We start from the raw sequence: 15,772 nt of genomic DNA, 5'->3' as shown, positions 1-15,772 counted from the left end.
GAGGCCCAGGGTCATGAGGCAAGTGGACTAATAAGACAGATCCTAGCTCCTCGAATAGGGCTCTCTTCCCCACTGAGCAGTACTGCCAGGGCAGCCTGTGGGCAGGTGCAGCCACTCCAGCCTGGTCCCGCAGCCCCAGAACAGGGCTCTGGCCCCAGACACTTCTCTGGCCTCTAGGAGAGACTGACCTCAGGGGTCAGGAGTCCCGGGTTCCAGGCTCAGCACTGCCCTGACTTGCTGTAGCAGAGAAGCGACCTGGGGCAAATCCACATGCCTGGGAGGGAGCGGAGAAGAAAAGGCAGTCTGGGGTGTGTTCCTACTACCAGGAGAGGTTCAAGTTTGCAGCACAAGCTAGAGAAGCCATTTGAAGTTGGTGGCACCTGGGGTCCAGCAGCCACCTTGGGTCACCCTGGATGGAACAATCACAGAAACAGCTTTTAGTGACTGGGCACTGGCTGTGTGCTCAGCTGTGCAGAGACAGGTGCTGTTAACATCCCCATTTTACAGATGAGGAAACCAAGGCACAGAGAGGTTAAGTCATATGCCCAGGGTCACAGAGGAAGAGATGAACTGAGATTCCAATTCAGACAGTCACCTCCAGAGCTTCCAGCTGGGCCAGGATTTATGAGTGACAAGCCACCCTTCCTTCACCCACCCCCTTGCACCTGTCCTTGGCCCCGCTTAGGGGACTTGCTATATGGCAATGAGACCAAGGGATCAGGGGCAGTACAGACCCTTGTCACCATAGGGCCCAGATTCTCAAGACCAGAGTTTGTTCCTCCACCTTCCCTGGGTCATTGGGCAGGCACAGGGCACAGATCCAGACAGGGCAGTTCCCAGACCACAGGCAGAGCCCTTGAGGAGGAGAAGCCTGACTACGACCTCCATGTGAGCATAGCTGTGACAACAGGACCAAGAGAGATTGGAAGAGGCTGCCTGGAGGCGGTGACACCAGCAGAGCAGGCATAGAGCAGGCTGGCGGGCAGGCAGGCTCCAGAGGGGAATGGAGACTCCAAATTCCCCCCAAGATAGAATCCAGTCTCAGCCTCGGACAGATGCTGCCTCCGACATCATCCTCCCCGGGAACCCCAGCCACCGTTCTCCCTCCCATCACTGTCCACACTGAGGTTCGCCTTTGAGTCTCCCCCACCAGCCTGAGAGCTCCCAGGCAGGGCCCAAGCCTGGCTCTGCCCACCTCCAGTGTCAGGAACAGGGTTTGGCAGGTGCTACTGGGGCTGCGGGCAGGAGCCTGAGAGGAAGGGACAGCAAAGTGGCCTGCAGGGTGGGACTGGACTGGCTGCTGGGAGTTCTGGGCCAGGCCACCCCCAGGGCTGGGGTGACCGCTCTTTTGGTCAACATACCTTTGTGGGAAACAGCCTCCTGCACTTGCAGTCACCTGTCACCTCTCAGCCCCTCCCAGCCTGTTACACCCACTCCACCAGACACAGGTCACAGCCCATAACTACCTCCTCTGTTGGCACAACCAGAATTTCAGGTTTCTAGACCCGGTGTACAAGGTGGAAGGCAGCAAGCCAGTGGATCCAGGGCACCTTCTGCCCCTCCTATCCACCCCCACTTCTCCTTGTCCATCCACCTTCACCCCGTCACCTCCCTCCCAGAATCCAAGCTCACAGCAGGAATCAACTTGACAACTGGGGAAACTGAGGCCCAGGAAGGAAGCAGGACCTCTGCCTGGGATGGGAAAGCAGGGCAATGTTCTCGGCAGTTACAGCCTGGGCCCTGCCCTCTCTGCAACAGACCTGCCTCCCCACCCCATGTCCCCTCTCCTCCCATCCTCCAAGGCCACCTGAGCACACGCCCAGAGGGGATCATTTCTGGGCAGGGCAGAGGCCCAGATGGCTGGACTCAGCACAAACTGCCTGTCTTGTGGCATCAAGGGGCCCACTGCTCAGCACAGCCAACGAGAGGGGCCTTCTCTAGGGGCTGGTGTGAGCCTGAGCCCCAGGCATGAGGCTGGCGACCACCACCTTGCGAGAATTCTGGGAGGCTCCAAAACTGGTGTCTGTAGGATCCCTACTAGTTCCTTTCTTAATTCCATCAAAGGACATGCAGGCTTGTCTCCAGAGATGGGGAGAGGCAGAGTGCAGGATGGGAGGTGGGGGGTACTCTGCCCCCACAGGGATGAGAAGGGACTGTACTAAGGCCCTGAGCCTGAGAAGGAGGAAGCCCCCCCATTCCACCCACCCCCTCAGGATTCCCCCTGAGTCACCCCTTGAGTCATCGACCTTCCCCTCTAATCTCTTATCTTCTCCTATCTCCCTGGCCAGGCCTGTGAGGGAGGCCAGCAGATTACTGAATGGGAAAGAACAAATAAACAACGGACCTGTGAGGAGGTGGAGGGTGTGGGCCCCAGGCAGATGCCCTGGGTGGGACTGAAGTGGACCAGGCCTGGCCCCACCTGCAGAGTCCAAAGAGATGGGACTTCCAGGTAGGGCCAGCTCCGGGTCCCCAATACTGGGCTGGCAGGAGCAGGTGGGCCAGAGCAGGGAGCCAGCTTGTCATCTGTCTCCTATGTGTCTGACACCACAGATACCTCAAGTCATTTCAACCTCCAGAAACCATGAGCAGCAAGAACTATTCTCCCCCATTTACAGATGAGACAAATGAGATCCAGGGAGGGAAAGTGACTGCTCACGTCACACCTCCTGTAAGGCAGGGCCAAGCCAGCCTCAAAAGCCACCTTCCTCATTCCATTTTGAGACAAAGAAAAGGGAGGCCAGCAGGCAGGGAGGTCCCCCAAGAATAGAGGTGCCACGATACTAACTAACTTCAAGATAAGGAGCTGGGGGTGAGATGGGAGTAAAGAGGAGGTTCTCTGGGCCTTCAAGAAAATTGGCTTTTTACTCTATTTGTAAATAGCCAGGTCACAAGACCCAGGAAGTAGGACTCAGTAGAAACAGGCTGCTTCTGGCCAAAGTTCCATCTCACTGGCCACAGGCCAAGCAGCTCGGAGTTAATGGTCACCCCACCAGACTGGCCCCACTCCACCCGCCTGAAGCAAGTGAGCCAGACTTCCTGTTCCACCAACCCCGCATCCTGTCAGTGGATCCGGGCCTGCCCATTACAGCAGCCCTGCCACCACCCTGCAGCCCTGCTTACACACCGGTCATCCATCACGCCCTGGGCCACGCACTCTCACCCCTTCATCCAACATCGCTCAGCAGTGCCTGGCCTTGAACTGCCTCTCCAGCCCAGAACTGATGCCCCACTGCCGCCCCTGGCTCCACTCAGACATCTGTCTCTAACACCAACCATGACAAGCTGTGTGTCACCAGCCTCCACATCCAGGGCAGGGGCAACCCTGTTCCTCCTCTTTCAGTGTCTAGAAAGGACTAGGCACCAAGTCCAGCGAAGAAGGCAGTGAAGGAAAGTACAGCATGGCAGGACTCCTGAACTGGCAGACAATCGGGCCCAGTGAGGGCATGTGACTCCACCAGAGTCACACAGCAGGGGGATGCAGAGCCCAGCCAGCCTGGCATTTCCTCTTCTCCTCTCACTGCACCAAGCCCAGTATCCCCAGCCAGGCCAGGCCAGCCTCCTTCCAGAGCCAGGGGACCTAAACTGTCTGGGGGATGGCCAGAGGGCAGGAGAGGGTCAGGATGGGGGCGGGCATGGAGTAAGAGGAGGGCAGACAGCTCAAGTGTCTCCCCTGTCCCAGGACCCAGAGCCTCACAAAGGCCTTTTGAGACTGGCCTCCTTCTCCACCCACCAGACAAAAGACAAGGAGGAAGGCGTGGGGGTGGGGCTGCACGGAGAGGCAGGGGTCTGGGGCCAGGCCAGGAGGCTGCTGGGAGTTCCGGAGAACCCAGGCAGGGGTCAGAGATTCCAGCACAGCTCAAGGGGCTGAGGTCCCTACAGGGCACCAGGGACCCTCTATCTGGTACTGGGGAGGTGGACCAGGGGAGGCAGGGTCCTGGGCTCAAAGGCAAGACTCTGGGGTCCCAGCCTAGCTCTGCTTCCCGCTCACTGGGCAGTCAGGGTATGTGTGCTCCCCACTCAAACCCAGTTTCCTTACCTCTAAAGTGCCCCAGTCCAAGAAAATACACAGGATTTTTTGAGTTGAAAGGGACTTGAGATCACAGTCTATGAGAGGAACTTGAAAACTAAATTTCACATTTCTGAAATGTACAGGGGACCAGAGGGAAATTTTTAAAGTGCAAATGTGACCCTGGCACACACTGCTGAAAGCCGGCCTGCGATGGCTCCCGCTGCCTCGGCGCACCAGGGACCTGGCTTCCTCCTCCCCTCACTCCCCTCTACACGCCCCATGCTCCTGCCATGTCCCCAGTGAGCCTGAGAGCTTCAAGCCTCGTTTTTTTTCCCACCCTGAAAACCCTTCAACTCTGAGACACCTCCTCTGAGCACCAGGCAGGGGAGTCTCCTCCCAGCCCCAGGCACCTGGGTCCAGCACAGTCTCCTGCACTAAACTCCCTCGGGTGTGACCAAGTCTCAGTGTCACCAGCAAGGCTGCAGAAACCGGGAGGGGGCCTGGGACACCACATCATCCAAGCACCTACTCTCACACTCAGGAATCAGGGTTAAAGAGGATGAAATCATGCCACGAGGCCAAACGCGTCTGTTCAACACATTCCAGTGTCAGCGACCAAGGCCAGGCCAGGGGGAGCCACCAGACAGGGGCTCCCTAATTCACAACCCCCAACAGTAGTGGTGACAGCTGCCCCTATGGGTGCCGGGCTCGGTGCCAGACCCTTTCACGCATCATCTCTTTTGATGCTCACAACAACCCTCTGAGGTACTATTATTTTTCACTACTACTATTATTACTGATTAACCATCGTAATAAATACCTTCCATGTACAGCAAATGACTATTTCAAAATCATCGCGATGATAATCAGCAAAGTGAATTCCTTACACTTGAGTGGCACTCTACATTGCACTAAAAAAGGTCACATCCACATCACCTCATTTTTATCCCCAAAACGACCCTGGGAGGACAGTGGCAGGGCAGAAGCTGAGGCCCAGAGAGAGGGTGAGGTCCCAGCTGGGTAGTAGTGGCCATGGAAGGAAGGCCCGTTCTCCTGGCTTCCCATCCCGATGAAATCCCACAGCAGGCGGGCCCAGCATTCACTTTCTCAGCCACCTGAAGCCTCGGAAGGACCCCTCTCAGCCACCCTCTGTCCCCTGCAGACCAGGTAGGTATGGGCTCTGGTTTGGATCTTCAGACCAGACACTGACCTTGGGCCGCTTCCACCTGACAGTGGGCCCCGGGGTGCCCTTATAGTACAGCGAGTCGTCAGTGGCTGGGAAGTTGGGGTCCTCGAAGAGCACCTTCCTGCGCAGACAGGCCCGTTTCAGGGCCGAGTAGTTCTGGTTCTCGTAGGGCTTCACGCACGAGAACATGGTGGCCGCTGCCCTGGGAGGGGAGACCAAGTCAAGGCAACGGAGGGCGGCTCCTGGGGCACCTGGGAGGACAGAAGGCAATTAGATCATCACTTCCTGAGGACCGGAATTCCCACGGGATTCTGAGTGAGATGGCCCCTCCACGCAGCCCAGGGGAATGGGCATCCGCATCCCCATCGTGCAGCCAGGAACTGACGCTGAGAGGAGGAGAGACCTGCCAGAGGTCACACAGCTGGTAGTGCAGAGCAGGGAGAGAGAGGAAATGACCAGCCTAACTCTTGAATTTCCTCATTTCTAATGCTTTGAGGTGACGCCAGACCTGCAGGCCAAAAGGCCAAGGGCACAAGCACAATAGTGCTCAGGCCGCCTGGCCGCACTCATACCCTCCCTTCCTTTGTTCCACCAGCTTCCCTAGACAGGCCCCCCCCCCCCCCCCCCCCCCCGCCTCCAGCAGAATCAGGGCGGAATCAGGCGAGTGGCTGACCAGGTAGCTCCCCGGCTGGTGTCACGCCCACAGGAAAACAGCAGCATAGTCTCCAAGTTTCTCTCCTCCGGTCCCTCATGCCTTAGCCCAGAGCTGCACATCTCTGTCCAGTGTGGAAGAACCTTGACCTGGAGCCCCCTTCAGCCATCAATCACATTCATTCTTGCCTCCTCCCTCCAGCACTCCGCCTTCTGCAATCAATGTCTCCCATTCTGTAGGGAGCACTCTCATGGCTCCTCAGTTCTGGGGGGTCTAAACTCCCTTGAGGACCCCAACCCCGACCTGTGCCCTCCCAGTCTCCAAAGCCAGACTCTCCCACCCACACGGCCTCCCAGACCTTGCAGTGCCTCACACCCCTGAACATCCTCTTCCTGGGCTTCGGGGGCTTCTAGTGCTGGTCCTCACCCATCTCCCATTTCCAATCTCCCCTCCCCCTCAGGGGTCCCCTAAGGGCCAAACCAAGCCCAGTGGTCTACTCACCCCCCCGGTTGATGACCCCATATCGCTGTGTTCAGCCTGGACCACTGTTCTCGGCCCTCAGCAGGCCCACTCCCTGTGAGGGCCAGATTCTGCAGCACTGTCTATACCTGAACCCACATGCAGCCCTGGCACAGAGCCTGACACAGAAGGTGGCTGTACCCAGCAACATCCTCCCGTCAGCCCCTCACAGTCCAACACCCTGAACCTTGTAGCCATGTGCTGTGCAAGAGACACAGCCTGGACTGATGTGGCCAGGAAAGGGTTCCAGGAGTGGAGGGGAAGGGAGGGGAGGGGAGGGAGCAGCAGCCAGCTGGACCTGACAGATCAGGTACCTGGAGAGATGCTCGAATGACCAGGGACCTGACTGACAGCACCATCTATGTCCCTGCATCTCGGACTCTTTCTGGGAGCTCCATATCCCCAGGTCTACTCATCATGGGGCCTGCTCAGGGCAACACCACAACCCCCACCTCCCAAGGCACAGGCCCCACCCACCTTCCCAGCCCAGCTGAGGAAACTGAGGCAAGGTAGGCTGCCTTTGGGGGTGAACACAAGTTTGAAAGCAAGACTGATGTGGGTGCCAGTCCCAGCTGCACCACTCACATGCTGTGTGGCCTTGAACAAGTCACTCAACCTCTCTGAGTCCCCCTTTTCTCATCTCCATGATGGGAACAATGTTGCTTCAATAACTGGAAGATGCCGTTATAATTAATCAAAGTCTGAGGAGACTCCTTAGCGGGCCAGATGGAAGAGGCAGAAGAGAAGTAGACAAGCCACCTCTCACTCCGAAGAAAGAACCTCCATTTCTCTGGCACCTGCCATATGTAAACCTCCTGACTAGAGGTCTATGTACAGGATCTGCTGGGAAGGCCTCTCATGGTCGCCATTTTTCAGAAAAGGAACTGAGGCTCAGTGAGGGGAGGCGACTTGCCCGAGGTCCATGGCAGAGTCTGGATGTGAACCCCCACGTCTCTGACTTTGGTGCCTCCACCTTGGCCTGGTGACCCCGCAGTGCAGGAGGAGGGGCCGAATGCTGGGCAGGGCAGGCCTCACCCCAGACACCCTGGTTGAGCCAGCCCCACAGGAAGGAAAAGATGTGGGGATTCAATGGAGGGGAGAAACAGGAAGGGAAGGAGGTGAGAATGGGCGGTGAGGGTGGAACGTGGATAGACAGCAGGGAGAACTGGGATGGCTAATGGTCCTTGCCTGCCGAGGGGCTGAGGGCTGGCTTGTCCTCTGCTCTGGGCCCACAGCCACTTCATCTGCCATACAGCATACGGGGCCCACTTGTCCCACTGCTGTGTGACCTGAAGCCAACCACTTAACCTCTCTGGCCATCTCTGCTCAGGGAGGCCAATAACCCTGCCCCTTCCCACCGACCCTCCCAGTCTTGGAGGCCTGAGGCAAAGAGAAGGGGGTGCCTGAAGAGCCAGCCCCTGGGCTCTGGCACCCAGCCACCAGGAGAGCCATTAGCATCGTGGTTTCCGGCAGGGCCTGCTCAGGAAGCAATTTAAGCTGCAAGAATTAGATCAAAGAAGCTGAAAGCAGGAGCCCAGAAATCAACTCTAGCAATTCCAGCATTCAGAGCCCAGAGGGCCCAGGGAGGAGGAGCGAGCTGGCCGAGGTCACACAGCCAGGCTGGTGGAGACTGAAGGTTCTGGCGGCCCTCCAGGCCAATGCTGCTGGGAAGGTTTGCTCCCGAGGAGGACAAAAGGGAGGTGCAGGCAGAGAGGGGACCGCTTGGCTGGGCCCGGGCCCAGGAGAACAGGGGCCAGGCCTGGCTGGCTGAGGGTCTGACCCAGTTCCACAATGTCTCCAGCTCACCCCTGCCCGCCAGGCTGCCCCTGGCCTACTTAAGCCAGGCTCTCTGGCCCTGGCCTTTGCACAGGCTACACCTCCTGCAGACTGTCCTCCTGCACCCTCCATCTGCCCCAAAGTCACCTTCCACTCCCTCCATTGGGTCAACACCCCTAAGAGGTCACAGAGTCACCAGCCTCTGAGCTTTGCTCTCTCCCTGTAGTTCTAGGCATGACCATCAAAGGCCACAGAGAAACCAGGAATCAGGAAAGCCAGCCTCCCAACCCCGACCTCTTCTCTCCGGGTCTGAGCTCGGGGCCACAGCACTTCCTGACTTCTGAATGTTTTTACACTGTTTGAGCCCAGCACTAACAGGACAGTCTGGGCCTCCTGGCTGTCCTCCAGCCTGCCCCCTTCCCTCCGTCCCTGCTGACCTCACCCACCCCCCAGATTCTCCACCCTGGGCCCATGTTCCCAGGCTATGAGCTCCTCGCAGTCCCCTCAAGCTGTCCACTCGGGGCCTTCACATACACTGTCCATCCACATGCACATTCCTGGAGAATTCCCCTCTCAAGACTCATCCCAAGTACTTCCCACCTGTCCCTGACCCTGTTCCTCCCTCCACCTCCGTCGTCCCAGACCCCCTGTGACAGTACCCGTCATGTTGTACCCCCATCTCCGCATATGATCTGTCCGTCTCCCCAGCCCACACCTCGCCAGCCAGAGCCCATGTCCCGCTCCTTTCTGTATTCTGAGGGGCCAACATTGCAGGGCGGAGTCAGTGAATTTGGGTTGAATGAACCAACGCATGTGATGCAGGAGAAATTCCTTCATGGGGGAAAACAGGCTCAAATTGTGGCATGAGCTCCCAAGAGGGATCAGCTTTCCAAGTCAGAGCCGTACCAGCGAGCAGGTCTCCTGAAGGCCAGGGCCAGCCCCCTCCCACTAGACCAGCCCTCCCTCCCCCTTCTTCCCTCCCCCTCCTGAAGGCTGGGTGCCAGCTGGTACCCACACCCCATTATGGAGGAGGAGGAGGAAATGTGCTGCAGCCCTGGTGCTCTCTGCTGCAGCCCTGGTGCTCTCTGCTGCAGCCCAGCCCTTCTCCTGCTCCTGACGGAGATGTGGCTTTAGTTCCCCAATGTCCCTCTAAGCTGTCAGATCTAGACAGGCCATGTCTCCTCTCTGGTCTGCATGGTCCTTGTCTGGAAGGGCCTCTGAGATAGGGCCTCTGGGAGGATCAAATGAGACATGGCCAAGTGGATCAGCATTTTGCATACTTGAATGCACTGTGGCCCCAGGGGGATGTCAGTACCGATGTCTGGGGCACATCTACAATGTTTCCAGACCCCTACCAGGGTTCCTGTCCCCATGGAATTTCATGGTCTAGCGTAACCAACAGACACAAGACAGAATGGGATATGCATCATTTCAGAGATTCCAGCAAGAGGGACGTAAGGAAGCCTTCACAAAGGCCTGGGCCCAGAAGTCCTTTAGGAAAGAAATGCCATTGCAGACAGAGGGAACAGCTCCAGCAAAGGCTCAGAGGCAGAGGCAGGAAAATGCAAGGTGATTTAGACCCAGCCTAGCACAGGGGGCCCCGTGGACTGAGCATGGGTGTGCTGTCATGGCTCAGAACAAGGGCATGGGAGTGCCCGCTAGGGAGCTTAGAGAACCCAGACTTCCAGTGGGACAGTCAGACCAGAGTTTGTGTCCCAGCTGCATGACTTAGTGCTGTGTGTCCTTAGGCAAGTTGCTAACCCCTCTGAGCTGCTATCAGCCCTACAGAGGAAGAAAGTGGCATCTGCCCCAGGCTTGCCCTACCGGAGCTGTCTGTCCTCACCTTGTAAACAGTGTGTACCTCCTTCTGGGAGGGTGTGGCCTGATCTGCTGTCCCTGGACCTGCTGGAGGTGGCAGGGACAGGTCATTTGTGCACAGGACAGAGTAAGGGCTCACTTTGCAGCAGGCCACATGGAGCCACCTGCAGGAAGGGCTGGACACCACTGAGCCTTCCCTGGACTTTTCAGCCACCACAGCCAGGGGCTAATAGGAGAGAGAATTTTAGTTCCATTTTTTTAGATGAAAACATTGAGGAACATGTACAAAACCTGCAGCCTGTTAACTGGACCCCAAGCCTCCAGCCTCCACATCACACTGGGCTTCCCAAAGCAGGCCCCAGGTTAGTCCAGTGATCTCTTTAGAGGGGGCTCTGCCATGGCCAAAAAGTCAGTAAGAAAGTTCTTCCCTGTCCACTTCTCGCTCACAGAGAACTTGGTTTGGTCCAGCGAGTCTTGAATCCCTCACAGCCCTGACCCACCTACTTCACAAAGGAGAAGCAGATTCCAGGCTCAGCTCCTGGCCAGAACTGAATGGATTTTTGTCTTTATTTTTAAGATCCTTCCAGTAATCTTATATTTACGGAGAGTAATACTGCCTTTCCACTTACAGGAGATGCACAGTTTCCTTTAAGAAATATTTAGGAAAAAGGAAGTTGATTTCAAGAAAACCATTAAGCTCCTGGTGGTGTAGGTGGGAGCCTCAGCATTACACCAAGCCTGGAGGGCAGGGTGTTGCCTGATGAGACAGAGCTGTGTGGCAGGGGAAAGTCACCTCACCTCTCTGAGCCTTGGGGCTTTCCTCTAAGGGGTGGGATATCAGAGCGAGGACTCAGAGGGCCAAGAACAGCCAAGGCCGTTAGAAGACCAAGCTGCAGGACTCACACTCGCAGTTACCAAGACCTTTCACACAGCTCTAGTAACTGACACGGTGCGGGGTTGGCACAGGGTAGACGGACAGACCAGTGGAACAGAACAGAAAGGCCCCAGAAAAAGGATACCTGATTTTGACAAAGGTGACACAGAAGTGCATTAGGAAAAGGATGGTCTTTTCAACACATGGTGCTGGGAAAAACTTCACCTTGACTCCCACCTCACACTATACACAAAAACCCAGAGACCGCAAATCGAACTGAAAGGTAAAACAATGAAACTTTTTGAAGAAAACGTAAGGAAAGGGGCATGTCCGAATGGTCAACAGATAGAAGAAAAAGAGCTCCACTTCAGTAATTACCGAGGAGTTGCAAATTAAAAGCACGAAATACCACTACACCCAGCCCAGAATGGCTCCCGGGAAAAACGCCACACGCACACATGCACAGCTCTTCGACATTGGTGGTAGGACAGCAAATGGTACAACTACTTTGCAAAACCGTTTGACCACATCAATTAAAGCTGAACAAACGCACACTCTACCATTTGGTAATTTTCCTCCTAAATATATACAGAACAGAAATGCATGCACATATTCACCAAAAACCAAGTACAAGAATGTTTAGCATGGTAGTATTTGTTACAGCTGAAAATAAGAAACCACCCAAATGTCCATCACCAGAAGGAAGGACGAATGTGGTGTCGGAATGGAATATTTCACAGTAATGAAAATAAATAAATTACTGCTGCATGCAACTCCACAGGTGGCCCTCACAAGCACAGTATCAAACGAGAAGCAATACCACGATTCCACTGATATAAAACTGAAAAGCAGGCGTAACCTGTCCACGGTGGGTAGAAGGCAGGATAGGTACTGCCTTTTGGGGTGTGACTAAGGGGCATGAGGGGGCTTCCGGGGTTGCAGGCACACTGCTCCTTGATCAGGCGGGTGGCCACGTGGATAGGGTCACTGAGCTGTGTGTCTCCGATTAATGCACTGTTCTGTAGGTCAGCTATGCTTTAACCAAATGTTCAACAGAAAAAGCCAGTGCAGGGGCCCTGGGAAGAAGGGCTCGCTGAATCTAGTGACCCTGATCCCACCAGTTCTGGGCCCTCACAGCCCAGCCATCAGGCTGGACACTACATACCTGGAGGGTCCTGCCTGGCACCCAGGGTGGGATGACCCAGGGTTAGGGGGAGCAGGGAAGGACGCCACGTTTGGTCAGAGCACTAGACCTGGCCTGGCCTTTTCACACGCTGACTGTGTGACCTCCTGTGAGCCTCCTCCATCTCTCAGGACACTTGTGGCTTTCACACCTGAAGTGCTCAAGTCCAAGAGAGGGTCCTGCAAGGTGGAGAGGTCACTCTCATGCCCCACCGGACACACAACTTAAGGTTTCCTCTCTGTGAAGGGAGTACCAGCCAGCCAGGGACCACCCTCAGGAGACACCTGGGCCCTGAGGGCAGGCAGGGAGCTCAGGCAGAGGAACTGAGCTGACAGTGAACAGCAGTGGGGGTTGGAGAGGACACTGCAGGTGAGGTGCCCAGAATCCCAGCCAGAGGTCCTGGAAGGCCAAGCACAGGGATTGGGCTTCTTCCTGAGGTGGTGGAGAGCCAGGAAGGGTGCTGAGCAGGGCAGGGACTTGAGATTCACCTGGCAGCCACCTGGAGCGTGCACTAGAAAAGGACAAGCCTGGGGCAGAAAAACCAGAAGGCAGGCCACAGAGCTCATGTGTGAATGGAGAGCAGACGTGTCCTAAGGCTGGGTGGGCGGGAGGCCCAGCTCTACTTGGTGACCAGCCGGTTGTGGGAGTGAAAGGGAGACCGCAGGAGGGCCTGCTGGGGGTCCCTCCTCTGTGGCCCAATTCCCACACCACATAGTGGGTGCCCGCGGTGCTGTATCGCTCAGCAGAGTGGGCATCACCCAGGGCCGGCCAAAGGAGCCAAGGATGCCCACACCCACAGCCCGGCGGGCAAAGACCCCTGCCCCACCTTCCTCACCGGCCACCATACCCCACTCCAGGCAACGGGGCCCCCTCCCCTTTGCCACATGACCAGAGAAGGGCTGAACAGCTGTCTGATAATTCAGAGAACTTGCTCATCTTCACTGACAGCCCCCATCTGAGCTGGTCCTGAACTGACAGGAGGGGGTCAGATCCTCAAAGCAGTCCCAGGAAGGCACAAGGAGACAGACACAGACCAAGAACTGAGACAGACACAGACCAAGAACTAAGCCAGACACACTGTGGTCAGTGCTTGTAGAAGTAAGCGTGTTGTAGGAGGGGCTACAGGGATGGGAAGAATGGTGGTGTCTTTTCAAGATGGAAGTGGACGGAGCAGGGCTGGAAGGCCAGGCCGGAGTTGAGGGGAGAGCAGATAGGGTGCACTCCAGGTAAAAGGAAGGCGGGAAAGGACCAGGTAACAGCTGGAAGGTCAGGGTGAGGCGCTCTGAGTGGGGAAAACTGGCAGGAGCAGCTCTGCAGGCCTGGGATGCCGGGCTGCGGGACTTGGGCTCTTACTGAGGGCACAGGGGAGCCAGGGAGCAGTGCAGGGGCGAGACTAAGGGCTAGGGCTGAGGAAAGGGGCTGGGGCAGTCACCCAGGTGAGCAAGAGCCCGGGTGGGGAAGGCCAGAGGCCAGGGATGGGGCCTGCAAAGGACAGCGCCTCAGAGTCTGGTGACTGTCTAGTTATTTGCAGTTTTGGTTTTATCAAAGTGTTCCTGCCTTTTATCCTACACCCCACTCCCACTTCTGCCCCACAAGCCACCACTTCAATAGCATGCTCAACGCCTCTCTCTCGGTCCTACTCTGGTTGCATGTGGACTCCCAGGGCCCCGTCTCCCCATGCACCGCGTGCTGAGGAACAGATGGTGGGGTGGCGGGGGGAGAATGTGAAGAGGGACAGCTGGGCTGGGGCCACCGGGGCTCCAGGTTCCGGCAGCAGAGCCAGGGGGCCAGGCCCAGTGAGTCACTCTAGCCAACGCCGAGCAGGCGGCACCGAGCAGGCGGCACCGGGCTGGGAAATCCTGTCTTTTTTCTCCACTGCCCTTGCCTTATAGTTTAAGCTTCCAATGCAGTCTCCACCCAGCTGCAGAGAGATCTTTCTAATAACATAAACCCAACCAAGTCCCTCTGTACTAAAAGACACGGCGGGGATGGAGGGCAGAGCCAGGAGTGTTTGGGGTGCAGGGTGTCTCACTAGTTCTGAGGGACAGTGATCTTGGGGCACTGATGTCCCCCTGATAGTGTATTTGGGGGAAGGGCAGCCTTGGGGCCAGCTCACTGTGTGGCCCTGGTTGAGTCCCAAAGCCACTGCCCATGGCAGCTCCTCACTGGGACCTGGGTGTTGTGAGGACGCACTGGGAAGCCTCTGTAAGTAGCTGTGATCCGGCTGGATCTGCCAGGTGTGGGCAGGGACAGGAAGAAGCTGGGAACCTTCCTGGGCAGTGGGCAGGCCAGGTCTCAGCCTCAGGCAGGGTGAGCAGCTGGTTTGGGCACTGAAAGTCATGGGGAACGGGAAACGCAGCTCAGCACCACATGCCAGCAAGAAGGTGCCGAGGGAGGGGCAGGTGCAGCTGAGCACCCCCAGCAGGGGCTGTTCTTTCTCCTAAGAAGTGGGGGTTAAGGGGGTCAGGGGGTGACACCTGGAGGTGCATGTCCCGAGTGCTGCTCACTCCCCATAAGGGAAACAACCTGACAAAAATGAGACTTGATCAGGTCACTGAAGCCACTACTGGGCTGTGTGACCCAGGCAAGCCCCTGCCCTCTCTGGCCTGTAGGCTCTCACCATTGAGGTGGAGAGGGGTACACTTCTTGTTCTTTCCCAGCCGGCTGTCTTTGTCACCAGGACAGCCTCTTTTCTTGCTGCCTGCAAAGGCAGTCTGTGCCCCTAGCACCATCTGTCTCCAAGACTCAAGGTTGGAAACCTGGTAGGGTGGTGCCTATTTCTTGGGCTGGGAAACTGAGGCTCAATTCCTAGGTCAAGCTCCTGCACAGTTTCAGAAATGAGCTGTACTGTTTTCACTGCACAGATGAGCTCAAGGGCTCAGACAGGGAAGAGATGCATTCAGGATGGAGCCAGGAGCAGGTCTCATGTCAGAGCTCTGCTCTGCCTGGCCCACCACTCCCTCCCTCAAGCAAAGACAGTGACCCACTCATCAGCCCTAGGGAGTCCCTGTCAGTTTTGTCTCGCTGTTCAACTTCTGTGCCTGTATCTGGCCAAGGGGGCAGCGAGGAGTCAGACAGGGCCGGCCTGGGAGGTGCGCCTGGTGAAGGAGAAACAGCAACCCCAGCACGCACCAGGAGCAGAGATCGGCTCTAAGAGCACAGTGTCAGGGAGGAGGTAGCATCTATCTAAGCAGGAGCTCAACAGGTGGGCTGTGATTTTTGAGGCAGAAGTGGAAGGTTCGGAGGAGGACAGAACATTCTGGGAGGAAGAAACCATTCAGGCAAGGCTGGAGGATGGTGCAGGAGGGAGGGAAGAACGAAGAAGGGGCAAGCACAGAAACATTGCCACAGCTGGGTCATGGGGGCTGGAAAGCCAGGCTGAGGACTCGGGAGTGTGCTGGGGTGTGAGCGGGGCTCCTGAACGATGCACAAGAAGGTTGGATGGAAAGGAGGTGAGGATGCATGCAGGGAGACCAGGCTGTAGAAATGGCCCCACAAAGCACGGCCTTGGCAGTGGGGATCGGAGACCCACACCGGGGCAGGGTGCGCAGCACACAGGCCAGGCGCTCTCTGGGAGTCTGGCTGGAGGGCCTTCCTTGGAGGCACCAGGAGGCTCACCACCTCCCAGATGACAACCACGTCTCTGGGTAAGTGGCAAGCGGGCAGTACTTCCGGGCTCCAGGCTCTGCTGTGCCCCATGTCACGTTCCGGCCCATGGCAGCCTTGAACGCCAGGCAGAAGGCCAATCAGAGCCT

At 56.9% G+C, this 15,772-nt stretch overlaps 1 protein-coding gene across 5 annotated transcripts in view; it reads right to left on the bottom strand.

Moving 5' to 3' along the window:
• CAPN5 (calpain 5) overlaps positions 1-15,772 on the bottom strand; it is a 59,534-nt gene that overhangs the window by 30,564 nt on the left and 13,198 nt on the right. For all 5 annotated transcript variants that reach the window (XR_012509756.1, XM_010973470.3, XM_010973469.3 and 2 more), the window contains exon 2: positions 5,220-5,446. Coding sequence is in view for 4 of the 5 variants with exons in the window: in XM_010973470.3 (XP_010971772.2) it covers positions 5,220-5,384 (165 nt within the window). In the remaining variant the exon portion in view is untranslated. The remainder of the gene's footprint in view (positions 1-5,219; positions 5,447-15,772) is intronic.

This window comes from Camelus bactrianus, chromosome 10, assembly GCF_048773025.1.
Source record: "Camelus bactrianus isolate YW-2024 breed Bactrian camel chromosome 10, ASM4877302v1, whole genome shotgun sequence".
In the NCBI taxonomy this organism is placed as follows: domain Eukaryota; kingdom Metazoa; phylum Chordata; class Mammalia; order Artiodactyla; family Camelidae; genus Camelus; species Camelus bactrianus.
Note: the sequence above shows the minus strand (reverse complement) of the source record. Positions and strands in the feature narration are given on the sequence as shown.